Here is an 18326-nt window from a genome sequence, read left to right on the forward strand (position 1 = left end):
GTTCACCTAATCTGCGTCTCACAAAGGCATGGCGGTTGGAACCAAAAATCTCAAATTTGGACTCAACAGACCAACGGACAGATTTCCACTGGTCTAATGTCCATTGCTCATGTTTCTTGGCCAAAGCTAGTCTCTTCTTCTTATTGGTGTCCTTTAGTAGTGGTTTCTTTGCAGTAAGTCAACCATGAAGGCCTAATTCACGTAGTCTCCTCTGAACAGTTGATGTTGAGATGTGTCTGTTAATTGAACTCTATGAAGCATTTATTTGGGCTGCAATTTCTGACGTGCAGTTAACTAATGAACTTATCCTCTGCAGCAGAGGTAACTCTGGGTCTTCCTTTCCTGTGACGGTCCTCATGAGAGAGTTTCATCATAGTGGTTCATGGTTTTTACGACTGCAATTGAAGAAACTTTCAAAGTTATTGAAATGTTTCAGATTGACTGACCTTCATGTCTTAAAGTAATGACGGACTGTCGTTTCTCTTTGCTTATTTGAGTTGTTCTTGCCATAATATGGACTTGGTCTTTTACCAAATAGGGCTATCTTCTGTATACCACCCCTACCTTGTCACAACACCACTGATTGGCTTAATTCCACAAATGAACTCTTAACAATGCACACCTGTTATTTGAAATACATTCCAGGTGACTACCTCATGAAACTGGTTGAGAGAATGCCAAGAGTGTGTAAAGCTGTCATCAAGGCAAAGGGTGGCTACTTTGAAGAATCTCAAATATAAAATATATAAAATAACACTTTTTTTGGTTACTACAGTCATGGCCAAAAGTTTTGAGAATGACACAAATATTAATCTTCACAAAGTTTGCTGCTTCAGTTTCTTGAGATATTTTTGTCAGATGTTACTATGGAATACTGAATTATAATTACAAGCATTTCATAAGTGTCAAAGGCTTTTATTGACAATTACATGAAGTTGATGCAAAGAGTCAATATTTGCAAGGTTGGCCCTTCTTTTTCAAGACCGCTGCAATCCACCCTGGCATGCTGTCAATTAACTTCTGGGCCACATCCTGACAGGTGGCAGCCCATTCTTGCATAATCAATGCTTGGAGTTTGTCAGAATTTGTGGGGTATTGTTTGTCCACCCGCCTCTTGAGGATTGACCACAAGTTCTCAATGGGAATAAGGTCTGGGCAGTTTCCTGGTCATGGACTCAAAATATCAATGTTTTGTTCCCCGAGCCACTTAGTTATCAATTTTGCCTTATGGCAGTCCTTCTCAAATAGTGGGGCGCGCCCCCCTGGCGGGACTCGGAGTGATGCTAGGGGGGGCTCGTGTGACCCCGGGGAACATGCTTTTTTTTGCAGCGGGGATTCGTTTTTTTTTGCACCGAACAAGAGCACACAACACAGAGCAGGAGATATGAAGTGCAGATAACAAACACTTAAGAGACACCATGGAAAAATATTTAACAGGGATGAAAAGAAAGGCGGAGAGAGACGGAGATAACGAGACAAACGTAAGTCTCCCGAAAACTAAGACGAGGAAATATGACGAAGCGTATGTAGCGCTTGGCTTCACTGTGACTACGGTGGGAGACAAGGAAAGACCGGTATGTTTACTGTGTCTAAAAATGTTGGCAGCGGACAGCATGAAGCCAAATAAATTAAGGCGTCACTTAAAGACATGACACCCCAATCATGCTGATAAGCCGCTTGAGTTTTTTTCAGCGAAAACGTGCCGAATATTGCCAACAATCGTCCCGCTTTGTGAATGCTACTTCAGTAAACCAGCGAGCACTGTTAGCATCATATAAGGTGCCATACCAAATTGCTCAGTGCAAAAAAAAAACACTCCATAGCAGAGGAGCTGATACTGCCTGCAGCATTAGACATGGTCTCTGTCATGCTGGATGACGCAAGTACTGCAAAAATAACAACTATCCCTCTGTCCAATAACACTGTCGCCAGACGTATAAATGACATTGCTAACGGTCTTAAAGAGCAGCTGGTAAATAAACTCAAAGACAAACGTTTTGCCTTACAGTTCGATGAAGCAACTGACAGCAACAAAGACTGTTTGTTTATCGCTTATGTACGTTTTGACATGACAAACTCCCTGTGTGAGGATCTACTTTTTTGTAAATATGTCAGAGACAGAGCCACAGCTGAAGAGCTATTCAAAATGCTGGACTGCTTCCTGACTGAGAATGGGCTAAAGTGGGAGAACTGCATTGGTGTTTGCAGTGATGGTGCACAGACCATGGCAGGGATGAGAAAAGGACTTCGGGCACTCATCAAGAAGGCCTCTCCTAATGCTGAGTGGACACGCTGTGTTATACACAGAGAAGCACTGGCATCAAGGCACCTTTCCTCTGAATTAAGTGAGGTTATGACTGACATTGTAGGTGTAGTCAATTTTATAAAGACCAGACCACTAAAAACAAGAGTCTTCTCTGCTATCTGTGAGGAGACGGGAGCTGAACATCAAGCTATGCTGTTTCACAGTGAAGCAAGGTGGCTGTCACGAGGAAAAGTCTTATCCCGAGTTTTTGAGCTCAGAAAGCAGATAAGAATGATTTCGGAGCAGGAGCAGAAGTATGACCTCACAGAATTTTTTTGTGATGAGAACTTACTGGCAAAACTGGCCTACCTGAGTGACATATTTGGAAAGCTAAATGAACTAAATCTACAGCTTCAAGGGAAAGATAAACACCTCCCTCAGGTCAAAGACAAGATCAGCTCTTTCACTCGAAAGCTTGCAATGTGGGGCAGGCGACTTGATAAAGGAAATACTGATTCATTCGAGAACCTGCATGAATTTGTTGACACTACTGACTATGATGCCACCTCAGTGATTCCATATATTAAGGAGCATATTTCATCACTGATGATTCTTTAAATAGTACTTCCCTGAAAACAGTTCCCAATATGACTGGGTGAGAGATCCTTTCAATGCACCAGCTCCAACTGGTTTCAGCTCTGCAGAGGAGGACCAGTTCATTGATATGATGTCTGACTCCACATTGAGACTGAGGTTCACATCACAGACACTGAGTGAATTCTAGCTGAGTGTAGAGAGGCAGTATCCACTATTAGGGCAGAGGGCCATGGGCATTCTTCTTCCTTTTGCAACATCTTTATCTTTGTGAGACTGGCTTCTCTGCTGTTGCTGCACTGAAGACCAAGTACAGCTCCCAGCTAAACATTGAGCAGGAGCTGAGAGTTGCAGTATCATGCTTCAAACCCCACTTCGAAAATCTGTGCTTTGCAAAACGTGCTCATTGTAGCCATTAATCCTGACTTCCTCATTTTGTTAAAAATAAATCAGCACAAATTGTTTTATTCATTTTTGTTTTATAGATGTTTCATATATTGTGCTCCTGAGTTAATGTTGCTGATCAATTTGAATTTCTTATTATTTATTGATTATATTTAATTTTATTTTTCAGTATCAAATGGTCAACAAAATATTTACAGTTTAAATAAGGATTTAATTATTTTTTTTACATTTCAGGCAAATTGATGCACTTTAAGTCTTTTCTGTTACAGACTAAAAAACAATGTTAATAAAGTTATTCTTTGTTGTAAGTTGATCTATATTTCTTTCTTTTTTCTTTTTTTCTTTTCTTTAATGTTAATAAGGATACAATGTTATGCAGAGGTGTACTTATAACAATTTTATAGACAAATGAAACTATTTACAGTCGTGGCGGAGAGTTGGGGGGCGTGAAATATTTACTTCTTCCTAGTGGGGGAGTAACAGAAAATAATTGAGCAGCACTGCCTTGTGGCAAGGTGCTCCATCATGCTGGAAAAGGCATTGTTCGTCACCAAACTGTTCCTAGATGGTTGGGAGAAGTTGCTCTCGGAGGATGTGTTGGTACCATTCTTTATTCATGGCTGTGTTCTTAGGCAAAATTGTGAGTGAGCCCACTCCTTTGGCTGAGAAGCAACCCCACACATGAAAAGCCTCAAGATGCTTTACTGTTGGCATGACACAGGACTGATGGTAGCGCTCACCTTGTCTTCTCCGGACAAGCTTTTTTTTTTTCCGGAGGCCCCAAACAATCGGAAAGGGGATTCATCAGAGAAAATGACTTTACCCAGTTCTCAGCAGTCCAATCCCTGTACTTTTTGCAGAATATCAGTTTGTCCCTGATGGAGAGAAGTGGCTTCTTTGCTGCCCTTCTTGACACCAGGCCATCCTACAAAAGTCTTCGCCTCACTGTGCGTGCAGATGGGGGCGGCAGGGTAGCCTGGTGGTTAGAGCGTTGGACTAGTAACCGGAAGCTTGTTTCTCAATTTTAAAAAATGTGTCAATACTTTGCTCCTTGATAACCAGCGCACTTTTGTATGTTGTAAAAGCGTTACATGGCCGCTGCCCATATCATTGCATAGTGCAGAAAATACATGAGAGTTCAGGGGCCTTGATTTAACAAAGTTGGCGATTTTCACTGTAGTGTCCAAAACATACAGTGGGGCAAAAAAGTATTTAGTCAGCCACCAATTGTGCAAGTTCTCCCACTTAAAAAGATGAGAGAGGCCTGTAATTTTCATCATAGGTACACTTCAACTATGACAGACAAAATTAGAAAAACAAATCCAGAAAATCACATTGTAGGATTTTTAATTAATTAATTTGCAAATTATGGTGGAAAATAAGTATTTGGTCACCTACAAACAAGCAAGATTTCTGGCTCTCACAGACCTTTTACTTCTTCTTTAAGAGGCTCCTCTGTCCTCCACTCGTTATCTGTATTAATGGCACCTGTTTGAACTTGTTATCAGTATAAAAGACACCTGTCCACAACCTCAAACAGTCACACTCCAAACTCCACTATGGCCAAGACCAAAGAGCTGTCAAAGGACACCAGAAACAAAATTGTAGACCTGCACCAGGCTGGGAAGACTGAATCTGCAATAGGTAAGCAGCTTGGTTTGAAGAAATCAACTGTGGGAGTAATTATTAGGAAATGGAAGACATACAAGATCACTGATAATCTCCCTCGATCTGGGGCTCCACGCAAGATCTCACCCCGTGGGGTCAAGAACCACACGGAGGGACCTAGTGAATGACCTGCAGAGAGCTGAAACCAAAGTAACAAAGCCTACCATAAGTAACACACTACGCAGCCAGGGACTCAAATCCTGCAGTGCCAGACGTGTCCCCCTGCTTAAGCCAGTACATGTCCAGGCCCGTCTGAAGTTTGCTAGAGAGCATTTGGATGATCCAGAAGAAGATTGGGAGAATGTCATATGGTCAGATGAAACCAAAATATAACTTTTTGGTAAAAACTCAACTCGTCGTGTTTGGAGGACAAAGAATGCTGAGTTGCATCCAAAGAACACCATACCCACTGTGAAGCATGGGGGTGGAAACATCATGCTTTGGGGCTGTTTCTCTGCAAAGGGACCAGGACGACTGATCCGTGTAAAGGAAAGAATGAATGGGGCCATGTATCGTGAGATTTTGAGTGAAAACCTCCTTCCATCAGCAAGGGCATTGATGATGAAACGTAGCTGGGTCTTTCAGCATGACAATGATCCCAAACACACCGGACAACGAAGGAGTGGCTTCGTAAGAAGCATTTCAAGGTCCTGGAGTGGCCTAGCCAGTCTCCAGATCTCAACCACATAGAAAATCTTTGGGGGAGAGTTGAAAGTCCGTGTTGCCCAGCAACAGCCCCAAAACATCACTGCTCTAGAGGAGATCTGCATGGAGGAATGGGCCAAAATACCAGCAACAGTGTTTGAAAACCTTGTGAAGACCGACAGAAAACGTTTGACCTCTGTCATTGCCAACAAAGGGTATATAACAAATTATTGAGATAAACTTTTGTTATTGACCAAATACTTATTTTCCACCATCATTTGCAAATTAATTCATTAAAAATCCTACAATGTGATTTTCTGGATTTTTTTCTTCTCATTTTGTCTGTCATAGTTGAAGTGTATCTATGATGAACATTACAGGCCTCTCTCATCTTTTTAAGTGGGAGAACTTGCACAATTGGTGGCTGACTAAATACTTTTTTGCCCCACTGTATTTCAAGGTGTCGGGACCAACTGCTTGCATGCGCATTACCACTCCACTATGTCTCCCTGTCATGGGTTTTGCACCATCAGTACAGATATCAACATGAGCAGCAGCTACGTTTGACTACACACGGACCTATTGTTGTAATTTCCGTGAGAGAGTAACGGTTAATGTGATTGGATGTTAATTATTTGACTAGGCTACCTGTATTTGACATTGTGGTGTTACTTCGCTGAACACTAGATGGTTTAATTTTATTTTTGGGAGTGAAACGAGGCTACTCAGGTGAGAAAAAAACCTCACCCAAATGTATAGCCCTGTTGGAAAATATAAAAGGACTGTTTGAAAGTGTTGTTTAAAAAAAAATGTGAACACCATTTTTATATGGCGTACCCCACGGCATTGCACATGCCCTGTACACAGTTTGGGAATACCTATTATAGTGCAATTAATGTATTGTTTCGTGTTGTGGCTTTGCTGGCATGCACCTAAAACATTATTTTTTTTTTGCCCCACCAAGATTTACATGCTAAAATCACCACAGCATGAGAGCTTATCTCGTTCCCAAACACTTCTGACCAAATGTGCGAAGAGTCTGGTGGACCAACTTGTCAAACTTGGCCTTCATTAGCCAATACAGAAAGATCAAGAGAATCTCCCGGCGCATAGGCATTGGCTTAATCTACCAACCAATCATCTCCCACAACACCTTCCCCCCCTAACCCTCACCATACCTCACAGTTGTGTGATTCACAGAAATGTAATTATGACAAATTCTTGACTCAGTAGGTCACTCCCATAGAATTCTATGGTCACTCCCACTAAGGCCTACTTTGAATCATTGATTTCCTAGGCTTATGTGCACTGTGTGAAACAGCCTGGAGACGAGGTTACATGAGAGCAGACAGAAGAGAGGAAGAGTGAGGGAGTGTGTGTGTGAGAAACAGGGGAAGGGGGAGGGGGGAGAGTGTACAGCGCAGCTGGTGGCAGACATAAGACCATCTGCTCCCCAGTAATGGTTCACACTAGCTTTAGTTCTAAACCCCTGCCTCCCTCCTGTAGCACTCAAGGCCTCCAGCAGAGACTGACTGGTCACATCTTTCCCTAACTTACAGCACTTTCACACTCTCACTAACTTCCAGAAACACTGTACAGTATATGTGTTCCTTCTAATAATTCTAACTAAATATAGCTCCCACATTCTTCACTTCTGTGAACAATAGCGCAGTTCTAACAGCCTTCGTTGGGGTTCTTCTCTTCCTCCTTCCTCGTAGCCTACTCACCATACATCTTTCCCTCGTCTGAGAGGATGATTTTCCTGCGCCCACAGGGGGGGTAGATGGCCAGCGCCTCCTGGAAGCTCTGTTCGATGTCGGGGCTCCACACCCCCTCGGGGTCCCCGTCCATGCCCTTGTCGGCCTCGTCGCTCATCCTCTCCATGTCGTCTGCAGGGCTCTCGCTTCCGCTCCAGCTGCTATGGTCCATGGTGGCAGTGCGCTCGTCCAAGCCCAGGCCCTGAGCACACTAGGGGGAGAACATGGAGAGGAGCAGTGGAACAGACAGACAGACAGTCAGTCAGTTAGTTAAAGAGCAGAATGTAAACAAATTATTTATATATACACACTAGATGACTGTTGATGGTGCTGTGTTGAAGCCACCGTACCTCCATCTTGGCACTCCCCCAACATTGTATTTTTTGGGGGCAAACTATAGAAATGCATTTATTAAGGTCTACATGTGTTTTTGCCACACATATTATATTACAGATACCTTAATGCATACTTTTAAATGATATTATGTGAACAAAACATAAACATGTAAATATTTTTCCCATGTTACTGGTTGAATCTGTGTTTGAAATTCACAGCTCGACTAAGGGACCTTAAAGATAATTGTATGAGTGGGGAATAGAGATGAGGTAGTCATTCAAAAGTCAATATTTAACACTATGATTGCACACAGAGTGAGTCCATGCAAGTTATTATGTGACTTGTTAAGCAAATTTTTACTTAATTTAGACATTTCAGCTTTTCATTTTAATTTCAATTGTTAAAATTTCAAAAAACATAATTCCACTTTGACATTATGGGGTGTTGTGTGTAGGCCAGTGACAATCTAAGCCATTTAAATGCAGGCTGTAGCACAACAAAACGTGGAAAAAGTCAAGGGGTGTGAATACTTTCTGAAGGCACTGTATACGTGCATACAGTGGCTTGCAAAAGTATTCACCCCCTTGGCATTTTTCCTATTTTGTTGCCATGCAACCTGGAATTAAAATAGATTTTTGGGGGATTTGTATCATTTGATTTACATAACATGCCTACCAGTTTAAAGATGCAAAATATTTTTTATTGTGAAACAAACAAGAAATAAGACAAAAAAACAGAAAACTTGAGCGTGTATAACTATTCAACCCCCCAAGTCAGTACTTTGTAGAGCTACCTTTTGCAGCAATCACAGCTGCAACTCTCTTGGGGTGGATGTCTCTAAGCTTGACACATCTAGCCACTGGGATTTCTGCCCATTCTTCAAGGCAAAACTGCTCCAGATTCTTCAAGTTGGATGGGTTCCGCTGGTGTACACAACAATCTTTAAGGCAAACCAAAGATTCTCATTTGGATTGAGGTCTGGGCTTTGACTAGGCTATTCCAAGACATTTAAATGTTTCCCCTTAAACCACTCGAGTGTTGCTTTAGCAGTATGCTTAGGGTCATTGTCCTGCTGGAAGGTGAACCTCCGTCCCAGTCTCAAATCTCTGGGAGACAAACAGGTTTCCCGCAATAATTTCCCTGTATTTAGTGCCATCCATCATTCCTTCAATTCTGACCAGTTTCCCAGTCCCTGTCAATGAAAAACACCCCCACGGCATGATGCTGCCACCACCGTGTTTCACTGTGGGGATGTAGTTCTCGGGGTGATGGGGGTGTTGGGTTTGCGCCAGACATAGCATTTTCCTTGACCTTTTGGTGAACACCAAACGTGTTTGCTTATTTTTTTCTTTAAGCAATGGCTTTTTTCTGGACACCCTTCTGTAAATCCCAGCTCTGTGAAGTGTACGGCTTAAAGTGGTCCTATGGACAGATACTCCAATCTCCGCTGTGGAGCTTTGCAGTTCCTTCGGGGTTATCTTTGGTCTCTTTGTTGCCCCTCTGATTAATGCCCCCTAGTTTGTGAGTTTTGGTGGCCAGCCCTCTTTTGGCAGGTTTATTGTGGTGCCATATCCTTTCCATTTTTTAATAATATATTTAATGGTGCTCCGTGGGATATTCCAAGTTTTGGAATGTTTTTTTATAACCCAACCCTGATCTGTACTTCTCCAGAACTTTGTCTCTGACCTGTTTGGAGTTATCCTTGGTCTTCATGGTGCCCCTTGCTTAATGGTGTTGTAGACTCTGGGGCTTTCAGAACAGGTGTAAATATACTCAGATCATGTGACACTTAGATTGCACACAGGTGGACTTTAACTAATAATGTGACTTCTGAAGGTAATTGGTTTCACCAGATCTTATTTAGGGGGCCCTGAACAAGGCAGTTAACCCACTGTTCCTAGGCTGTTATAGAAAATACGAATTTGTTCTGACTTTTTAAAATTTCACTTAACCAATTTTTTTCATTTCACTTCACCAATTTGGACTATTTTGTGTATGTCCATTACATGAATTCCAAATAAAAATCCATTTAAATTACAGGTTGTAATGCAGCAAAACGCCAAGGGGTGAATACATTTGCAAGGCACTGTAACTACAGTTGAAGGCAGAAGTTTACATACACCTTAGCCAAATACATTTAAACTCAGTTTTTCACAATTCCTGACATTTAATCCTAGTAAAAATACCCTGTCTTGGGTCAGTTAGGATCACCACTTCATTTTAAGAATGTGAAATGTCAGAATAATAGTAGAGAGAATGATTTATTTCAGCTTTTATTACTTTCATCACATTCTCATTGGGTAAGAAGTTTACTTACACCAAATTAGTATTTGGTAGCATTGCCTTTAAATTGTTTAACTTGGGTCAAACGTTTCGGGTAGCCTTCCACAAGCTTCCCACAATAAGTTGGGTGAATTTTGGCCCATTCCCAGTCATGTTTGTAGGCCTCCTTGCTTGCACACGCTTTTTCAGTTCTACCCACAAATTATCTATGGGATTGAGGTCAGGGCTTTGTGATGGCCACTCCAAAACCTTGACTTTGTTGTCCTTAAACCATTTTGCGACAACTTTGGAGGTATGCTTGGGGACATTGTCCATTTGGAAGACCCATTTGCGACCAAGCTTTAACTTCCTGACTGATGTCTTGAGATGTTGTTCCCATGTGCAGTTGCAATCCGTAGTCTGGCTTTTTAATGGCGGTTTTGGAGCAGTGGCCCCTTCCTTGTTAAGTTGCCTTTCAGGTTATGTCGATATAGGACTCGTTTTACTGTGGATATAGATACTTTTGTGTATGTTTCCTCCAGCATCTTCGCAAGGTCCTTTGCTGTTGTTCTGGGATTGATTTGCACTTTTCGTACCAAAGTACGTTCATCTCTAGGAGACAGAACGCGTCTCCTTCCTGAGCGGTATGCTGGCTGCGTGGTCCCATGGTGTTTATACTTGCTTACCATTGTTTGTAGAGATGAACGTGGTACCTTCAGGCGTTTGGAAATTGTTCCCAAGGATGAACCAGACTTGTGGAGGTCTACTATTTTTTCTGAGGTCTTGGCTGATTTCTTTTGATTTTCCAATGGTGTCAAGCAAAGAGACACTGACCTTGAAGATAGGCCTTGAAATACATCCACAGGTACAAATGATGTCAGAAGCTTCTAAAGCCATGACATTTTCTGGAATTTTCCAAGCTGTTTAAAGGCACAGTCAACTTAGTGTATGTTAACTTCTGACCAATTGGAATTGTGATACGGTGAATTATAAGTGAAATAATCTGTCTGTAAACAATTGTTGGAAAATGACTTGTGTCATGCACAAAGTAGATGTCCTAACCGACTTGCCAAACTATAGTTTTTTAATTAACAAAACATTTGTGGAGTGGTTGAGAAATGAGTTAATGACTCCTACCTAAGTGTATGTAAACTTCCGTATTGGACACCATACATGATCTGCATTGGCTGTGAATGACAATAAAAGAGAAAACAATTGTAATATTTGCACATTGTTATTTTAGCAGAAAACTGCTACAGTTTTATATGAAGGGTGGTTTACTTGACATGGAACGGTAACACCTGAAATTTATAACATTTTGTTTAGAAATTTGTTTAAGTTCAGAAATTGCATTCTTCTCACATTACTCTGTAGGCTACTCAGTATGAGAAGAGTGCCATCCTCCTGCATCTTACATGTGCTGTAGTTATTGAACTCTGCCTGCTGGACCCAAGAGGCAAACTCTGTTTTATCTAGGATGGAGTGTCATGACCTCCATCTAACCTGCCACCTGAATGTACAGTAGTGGCCAAAAGTTTTGAGAATGACACAAATATTAATTTTCACAAAGTTTGCTGCTTCAGTGTCTTTAGATATTTTGGTCTGATGTTACTACGGAATACTGAAGTATAATTACAAGCATTTGATAAGTGTCAAAGGCTTTTATTGACAATTACATGAAGTTGATGCAAAGAGTCAATATTTGCAGGGTTAACCCTTCTTTTTCAAGACCGCTGTAATCCACCCTGGCATGAGGTCAATTAACTTCTGGGCCACATCCTGACTGATGGCAGTCCATTCTTGCATAATCAATGCTTGGAGTTTGTCAGAATTTGTGGGTTTTTGTTTGTCCACCCGCCTCTTGAGGATTGACCACAAGTTTCCAATGGGATTAAGGTCTGGGTAGATTCCTGGCCATGGACCCAAAATATTGATGTTTTGTTCCCCGAGCCACTTAGTTATCACTTTTGTCTTATGGCAAGGTGCTCCATCATGCTGGAAAAGGCATTGTTCATCACCAAACTGTCCCTGGATGGTTGGGAGAAGTTGCTCTCAGAGGAAGTGTTGGTACCATTCTTTATTCATGGCTGTGTTCTTAGGCAAAATTGTGAGTGAGCCCACTCCCTTGGCTGAGAAGCAACCCCACACATGAATGGTCTCAGGATGCGTTACTGTTGGCATGACACAGGACGGATGGTAGCGCTCACCTTGTCTTCTCCGGACAAGCTTTTTTCCGGATGCCCCAAACAATCTGAAGGGGGATTCATCAGAGAAAATGACTTTACCCCAGTCCTCAGCAGTCCAATCCCTGTACCTTTTGCAGAATATCAGTTTGTCCCTGATGTTTTTCATGGAGAGAAGTGGCTTCTTTGCTGCCCTTCTTGACATCAGGCCATCCTCCAAAAGTCTTTGCCTCACTGTGCGTGCAGATATACTCACACCTGCCTGCTGCCATTCCTGAGAAAGCTCTGTACTGGTGGTGCACCGATCCCACAGCTGAATCAACTTTAGGAGATAGTCCTGGCGCTTGCTGGACTTTCTTGGGCGCCCTGAAGCATTCTTCACAACAATTGCACCGCTCTCCTTGAAGTTCTTGATGATCCGATAAATGGTTGATTTAGGTGCAATCTTACTGGCAGCAATATCCTTGCCTGTGAAGCCCTTTTTGTGCAAAGAAATGATGACGGCACGTGTTTCCTTGCAGGTAACCATGCTTGACAGAGGAAGAACAATGATTCCAAGCACCACCCTCATTTTGAAGCTTCCAGTCTGATATTCAAACTCAATCAGCATGACAGAATGATTTCCAGCCTTGTCCTCGTCAACACTCACACCTGTGTTAACGAGAGAATCACTGACATGATGTCAGCTGGTCCTTTTGTGGCAAGGCTGAAATGCAATGGAAATGTGTTTTGGGGATTCAGTTCATTTGCATGGCAAAGAGGGACTTTGCAATTAATTGCAATTCATCTGATCACTCTTCATAACATTCTGGAGTATATGCAAATTGCCATCATACAAACTGAGGCAGCAGGCTTTGTGAACATTTATATTTGTGTCATTCTCAAAACTTTTGGCCACGACAGTACATAATCCATATCTTAATTGATCAATAAAAAACTGGCCAGATGAAGCTGATGCTAAGCTACAGGACTGTTTTGCTAGCACAGACTGGAACATGTTCAGGGTTTCCTCCGATGGCATTGAGGAGTACACCACATCAGTCATTGGCTTCATCAATAAGTGCATCGATGACGTCATCCCCTCAGTGACCGTACGAACATACCCCAACCAGAAGCCATGGATTACAGCCAGCATCCGCACTGAGCTGAGATGCTGCTTTTCAGCCTACCAGACGAGCTAAACTACTTCTATGCTCGCTTCGAGGCATATAACACTGAAACATGCATGCAAATAGTCTGGGTAGCCAACACTAATACTGAAACATGCATGAGAGCACGAGCTGTTCCGGAAGACTGTGTGATCATGCTCTCCGCAGCCGACATGAGTAAGACCTTTAAACAGGTAAACATTCACAAGGCTGCAGGGCCAGACTGATTACCAGGGCATGTACTGCGAGCATGCGCTGACCAACTGACAAGTGTCTTCACTGACATTTTCATCCTCTCCCTGTCAGAGTCTGTAATACCAACATGTTTTAAGCAGATCACCATAATCCAAGAACACTAAGGTAACCTGCCTAAATGACTACCGACTCGTAGCACTCACATCTGTAGCCATGAAGTGCATTGAAAGACTGACCATGGCTTACATCAACACCATCATCCCAGAAACCCTAGACCCACTCCATTTGCATACCGCCCCAACAGATCCACAGATGATGCAATCTCTCTTGCACTCCACACTGCCCTTTCCCACCTGGACAAAAGGAACGCCTATGTGAGAATGCTATTCATTGACTACAGCTCAAAGTTCAACACCATAGTGCACTCAAAGCTAATCAATAAGCTAAGGACCCTGGGAGTAAATACCTCCCACTGCAACTGGATCATGGACTTCCTGACGGGCCGCCCCCAGGTGGTAAGGGTAGGTAACAACACATCCGCCACGCTGATCCTCAACACAGGGGCCCCTCAGGGGTGTGTGCTCAGTCCACTCCTGTACTCCCTGTTCACTCATGACTGCACTGCCAGGCACGACTCCAACGCCATCATTAAATTTGCCGATGACACAACAGTGGTAGGCTTGATCACCGACAACGACGAGACAGCCTATAGGGAGGAGGTCAGAGATCTGGCCATGTGGTACCAGGACAACAACCTCTCCCTCAACATGATCAAGACAAAGGAGATGATTGTGGACTACAGGAAAAGGAGGACCTAACACACCCCCATTCTCATTGACGGGGCTGCAGTGGAGCAGGTTGAGAGCTTCAAGTTCCTTGGTGTCCACATCACCAACAAACTAACATGTTCCAAGCACACAAAGACAGTCGTGAAGAGGGCACGACAAATCCTATTCCCCCTCAGGATATTGAAAAGATTTGGCATGGTCCTCAGATCCTCAAAAGGCTCTACAGTTGCACCATCAAGAGCATCCTGACTGGTATGGCAACTGCTCGGCCTCCGACCGCAAGGCACTACAGAGCGTAGTGCGAACAACCCAGTACATCACTGAGGCCAAGCCTCCTGCCATCCAGGACCTCTCTACCAGGCGGTGTCAGAGGAAGGCCATAAAAATTGTCAAGGACTCCAGCCACCCTAGTCATAGACTGTTCTCTCTGCTACCGCACGGCAAGCGGTCCCGGAGCGCCAAGTCTAGGTCCATGAGGCTTCTAAACAGCTTCTAACCCAAGCCATAAGACCTGAACATCTAGTCAGCCCCGTCGACCCAGACTATTTGCTTTGCCCCCCCCACCCTCTTTACACCACTGCTACTCTCTGTTGTCATCTATGCAAAGTCATTTTAATAACTCTACCTACATGTACATACTACCTCTACTAACCAGTGCCCTCGCACATTGACTCTGTCCGGGAACCCCCTGTTTATAGTCTCGCTATTGTTAATTTACTGCTGCTCTTTAATTACTTGTTACTTTTATCTCTTATTCTTATCCAGATTTTTTTTTAAACTGCATTGTTTGTTAGGGGCTCGTCAGTAAGCATTTCACTGTAAGATCTACACCTGTTGTATTCGGCGCATGTGACTAATACAATTTGATTTGATCTACACTGATTGAAGTGACTTTCTGGAGATGGCCACACAGCTGCAACCCTCCCCTCATTCTCATCCAGTTGCCGAGCAGCAACGCCTTCTTCTCAAACAAGATCCTATTCATGTAGCACGCTTTGTGGTAAAGAGCAACTATAGCAGTAACATGTTTCCTCTAGAATGTCAGTACACTAGAGGATCTTGTGTGTGTGTGTGCATGCGTGAGTGTGCGTGGGTGTGTGTGATTGATAGGGGTGGAGGCTGCTGTTAAAGAATCTCACACAGAGTAGGCATAGCTTTGACTCAATTAGTTTGTGTGCCGAGTGCTGACACGGCACAACTAACTCCTGCTATTGGTGGGGATGGAAAACGTTCCATTCCAATCACTAAATGAGTGGTCTTTTATTTCTCTCCCCCTGACAGAATTATGAACGGAGTTAGTAAATCACTTACCGCTGATAAATAAGGGTTGTCAGATGTTGAATTAATAATTTAAAATACCTTCTCCTTTTGTTAGTTTGACATAGTAGCATGATTTGAGGAGTAAATGGCAGAGATAGTGGGAGAGGATTCAATAAGGTAAACAAAGAATAATGTTAACTTAAAGGGACTCTTTTGGCATTTCAGAATCTGTCGGCAGATATATTTATGGAAAGGACAACAGTGACACTCAGAAGCATTTGGAGATGCCTAGCTACCATACTCCTCACTGCCCAGCAGGATATCTGGCTGAGGTTTTCCTCCACACTCCCACAAGTGTCTTTCCCAGAACCCATCTCTCTAGGAAGTAGAAAGAGGCATACAGCACCTAACGTGATAAAATATTAAGCTCTTTCCTGTGGCACAGCCACACGCATATGTGGTACATACTGTACATATGTGTGTGGCAACCATAGACATACATATTCACAGCCCACCAAAGTTCAAAATATAGGCATTTAGGAACACACAACGATGGCTGCCTATGTTATTCATTCTAAACCATAAAAATAATTATATGTTTTGTATAATATATGAGTAACATATGCATTTAGTACTCATTCTAAATGAGAATTAGTGTGTGAGACAAGGATGTTTTCTGTAATAAGTAAAGCCCTACAGATCAGCATTGTGGTGTTGAATTGGCAAAGAACAGAATCCTATGAGAGTAGTCACATCACTGTAATGAAAACTGCATAATTAACTATTCTGTTGGGTTTAAATGTATCACTTCCTTAATCTGCATCCAGGTCCTTGATTATTTCCAGTTCGTGTGGGCCGCTGGGAAAGCCCCCCCCCCCGATGATTTGTTTCTCAATGTTAACATTTTTGCCGAGTTTTCAATATCACAGTAGAAGAGTGTATAAATGGTTGAGCTCTTCCTGTGAGAAAAAAACTAAACATTAAGAAGAGAATCTGAATTTACTCATTTGGGTCTGATGTTTGGACATGGTTGCTCTGTTATGTTGCGATGGTACACAATGCAGGGCAATGTCTCAGCTCAAACAGTCTTTCTGCTCCACTGATTCTCTACTAATGCAGGGCAGGAGGGAGGGAGGGGGACAAGGGGAGCCAGAATGTTGTGATTGGTACAAATTGGCCGTGCTAGATGCTGGAGTGGGACTGCTTGTCCGAGGCCCCAGTGGCAGATGGGAGAGGGAGATTATTCATGCAGCAATATACTGTGGTTATACTTACACTGCACTTCATCCTCCAGACAGGGACAGGGACTGGGGCAGCCTTCCAAACAAACGCCATGACATGAATGCGATTCCACAGAAACAGGGCATACATCCACACCAGGCAGCCGTCTCGCTCTGTCATTCTCTCCCTTGTCTGCTCTAATTCCAGCTCTTCTGGGGCTACCTCGATGTATGCGCAGGGAAATAAGGAGGTCGCCAGACAGTGTGTTGTAATGAAATGTAATGATATGTATGAGTGTTTGCATCACCAGGGGGTTGATCATGTTACCACTGTAACAGTAAACACAAGTAGCAGTGTGGTCCTGACTGAGATGTTCTCTCTCTTGGAAGCTGCATCCATCTAAAGTGAAGCCAAAACACATAACACTGCCTCCATGGCATCCAATCTTCTGCAATTTCTGGGAAGCTGTTCCCCACAAGGGCAGTGTGAAAACACTTCAACACAACATTACTAAATGGACATGGCCATGCCTGAAATGATGTATAGTGGGATGTTTCTCTATTAATCTGCCCATTGAACAGGAATTGGACTCCCGAAAGAAATAGGGCTTAAAAATATATATATATATCCATATAAGCACACAAAGATGGCAGTTACAAAGCCTGTACATATTTCTGTGAACACCACTGACAAGGTTATTCATAATACAATTTTGCATTTTGTAATTATGAAATGAGACGTACGTGTATAAATACGTACAGATTTAATACAAAAGGGTTAATTATCTACAAGAGGCTACAAACAAAGGATGTTCTTAGATCTTTTCCAACATATTACAAGCAAGCGTTGAGAAAAAATGCTTTTATCCCGTGCTATTCAGACCATTTCTACTGATAACATGAATTACTTATGCACTGCTATTAGTTTATGGGTCTATCATAAGGCTGGAAATTCAATTAGGAATGACCTGACAATCCCTTCTTTCATGCTTTTCTCTGTCAGATATATCTTTGCATTTCAATAGCATGATGCATCAGTGAAAGAGTGTGCCCATCTTGTTCAGTGTGCCATTACAGCACTGGGCTAAGTGAGACACGGCTCCTTTATCTCTCTGGGGAGGCCTCAGCACAATGCCATTATTTCAATATCCCTCCACCTGAACGGGTCTATTTACTACCCTACTATGCCATTACACTGTACACATCCTTTGTCGCCTTCATAATTGGAGAAATGGAGAGGATGCAAAAGCCGGAATATTTCTGAAATGCTGACTTCTGCCTCCTCATCTAAGTCCTGTGGATTGCACTGCATTTGATGCAATTGGAGTTACACTACATTCATAACAAGATGTGGGACCTAATCCTATGATTTAAAAAAAATGTAATGTCTGACTGATAGGAGCGTGCCCTCCTTCTTCCAACACCTGACAGAGAGAGACGTCCTCATTGCCAGAAGAGACTGGTTCTCAGTGAGCACAGCTGGATGAAGCTCCAGTCCATTCACAGCTCCAAATGACATGACAAATGATAACACCATCCTTAGAGGTGCAGCTCTCAGCTTGTGCCGCAACACCACAAAGACCACTAACGAACCCCCCAGTCCTAACCAGGTTGCTCTGT

At 42.8% G+C, this 18326-nt stretch overlaps 1 protein-coding gene across 3 annotated transcripts in view; it reads right to left on the reverse strand.

Moving 5' to 3' along the window:
* tead1a (TEA domain family member 1a) overlaps nt 1-18326 on the reverse strand; it is a 90739-nt gene that overhangs the window by 51037 nt on the left and 21376 nt on the right. For 2 of the 3 annotated variants that reach the window (XM_024379972.2, XM_024379969.2), the window contains exon 3: nt 7285-7525. In XM_024379972.2, the coding sequence (XP_024235740.1) occupies nt 7285-7486 (202 nt within the window). In that variant the 5' untranslated portion in view covers nt 7487-7525. Of the gene's footprint in view, nt 1-7284; nt 7526-11049; nt 11100-18326 lie in introns of all 3 variants that reach the window. The other variant, XM_042301692.1, reaches the window with a different exon arrangement.

The sequence above is a fragment of the Oncorhynchus tshawytscha genome, linkage group LG19, assembly GCF_018296145.1.
Source record: "Oncorhynchus tshawytscha isolate Ot180627B linkage group LG19, Otsh_v2.0, whole genome shotgun sequence".
NCBI lineage: Eukaryota > Metazoa > Chordata > Actinopteri > Salmoniformes > Salmonidae > Oncorhynchus > Oncorhynchus tshawytscha.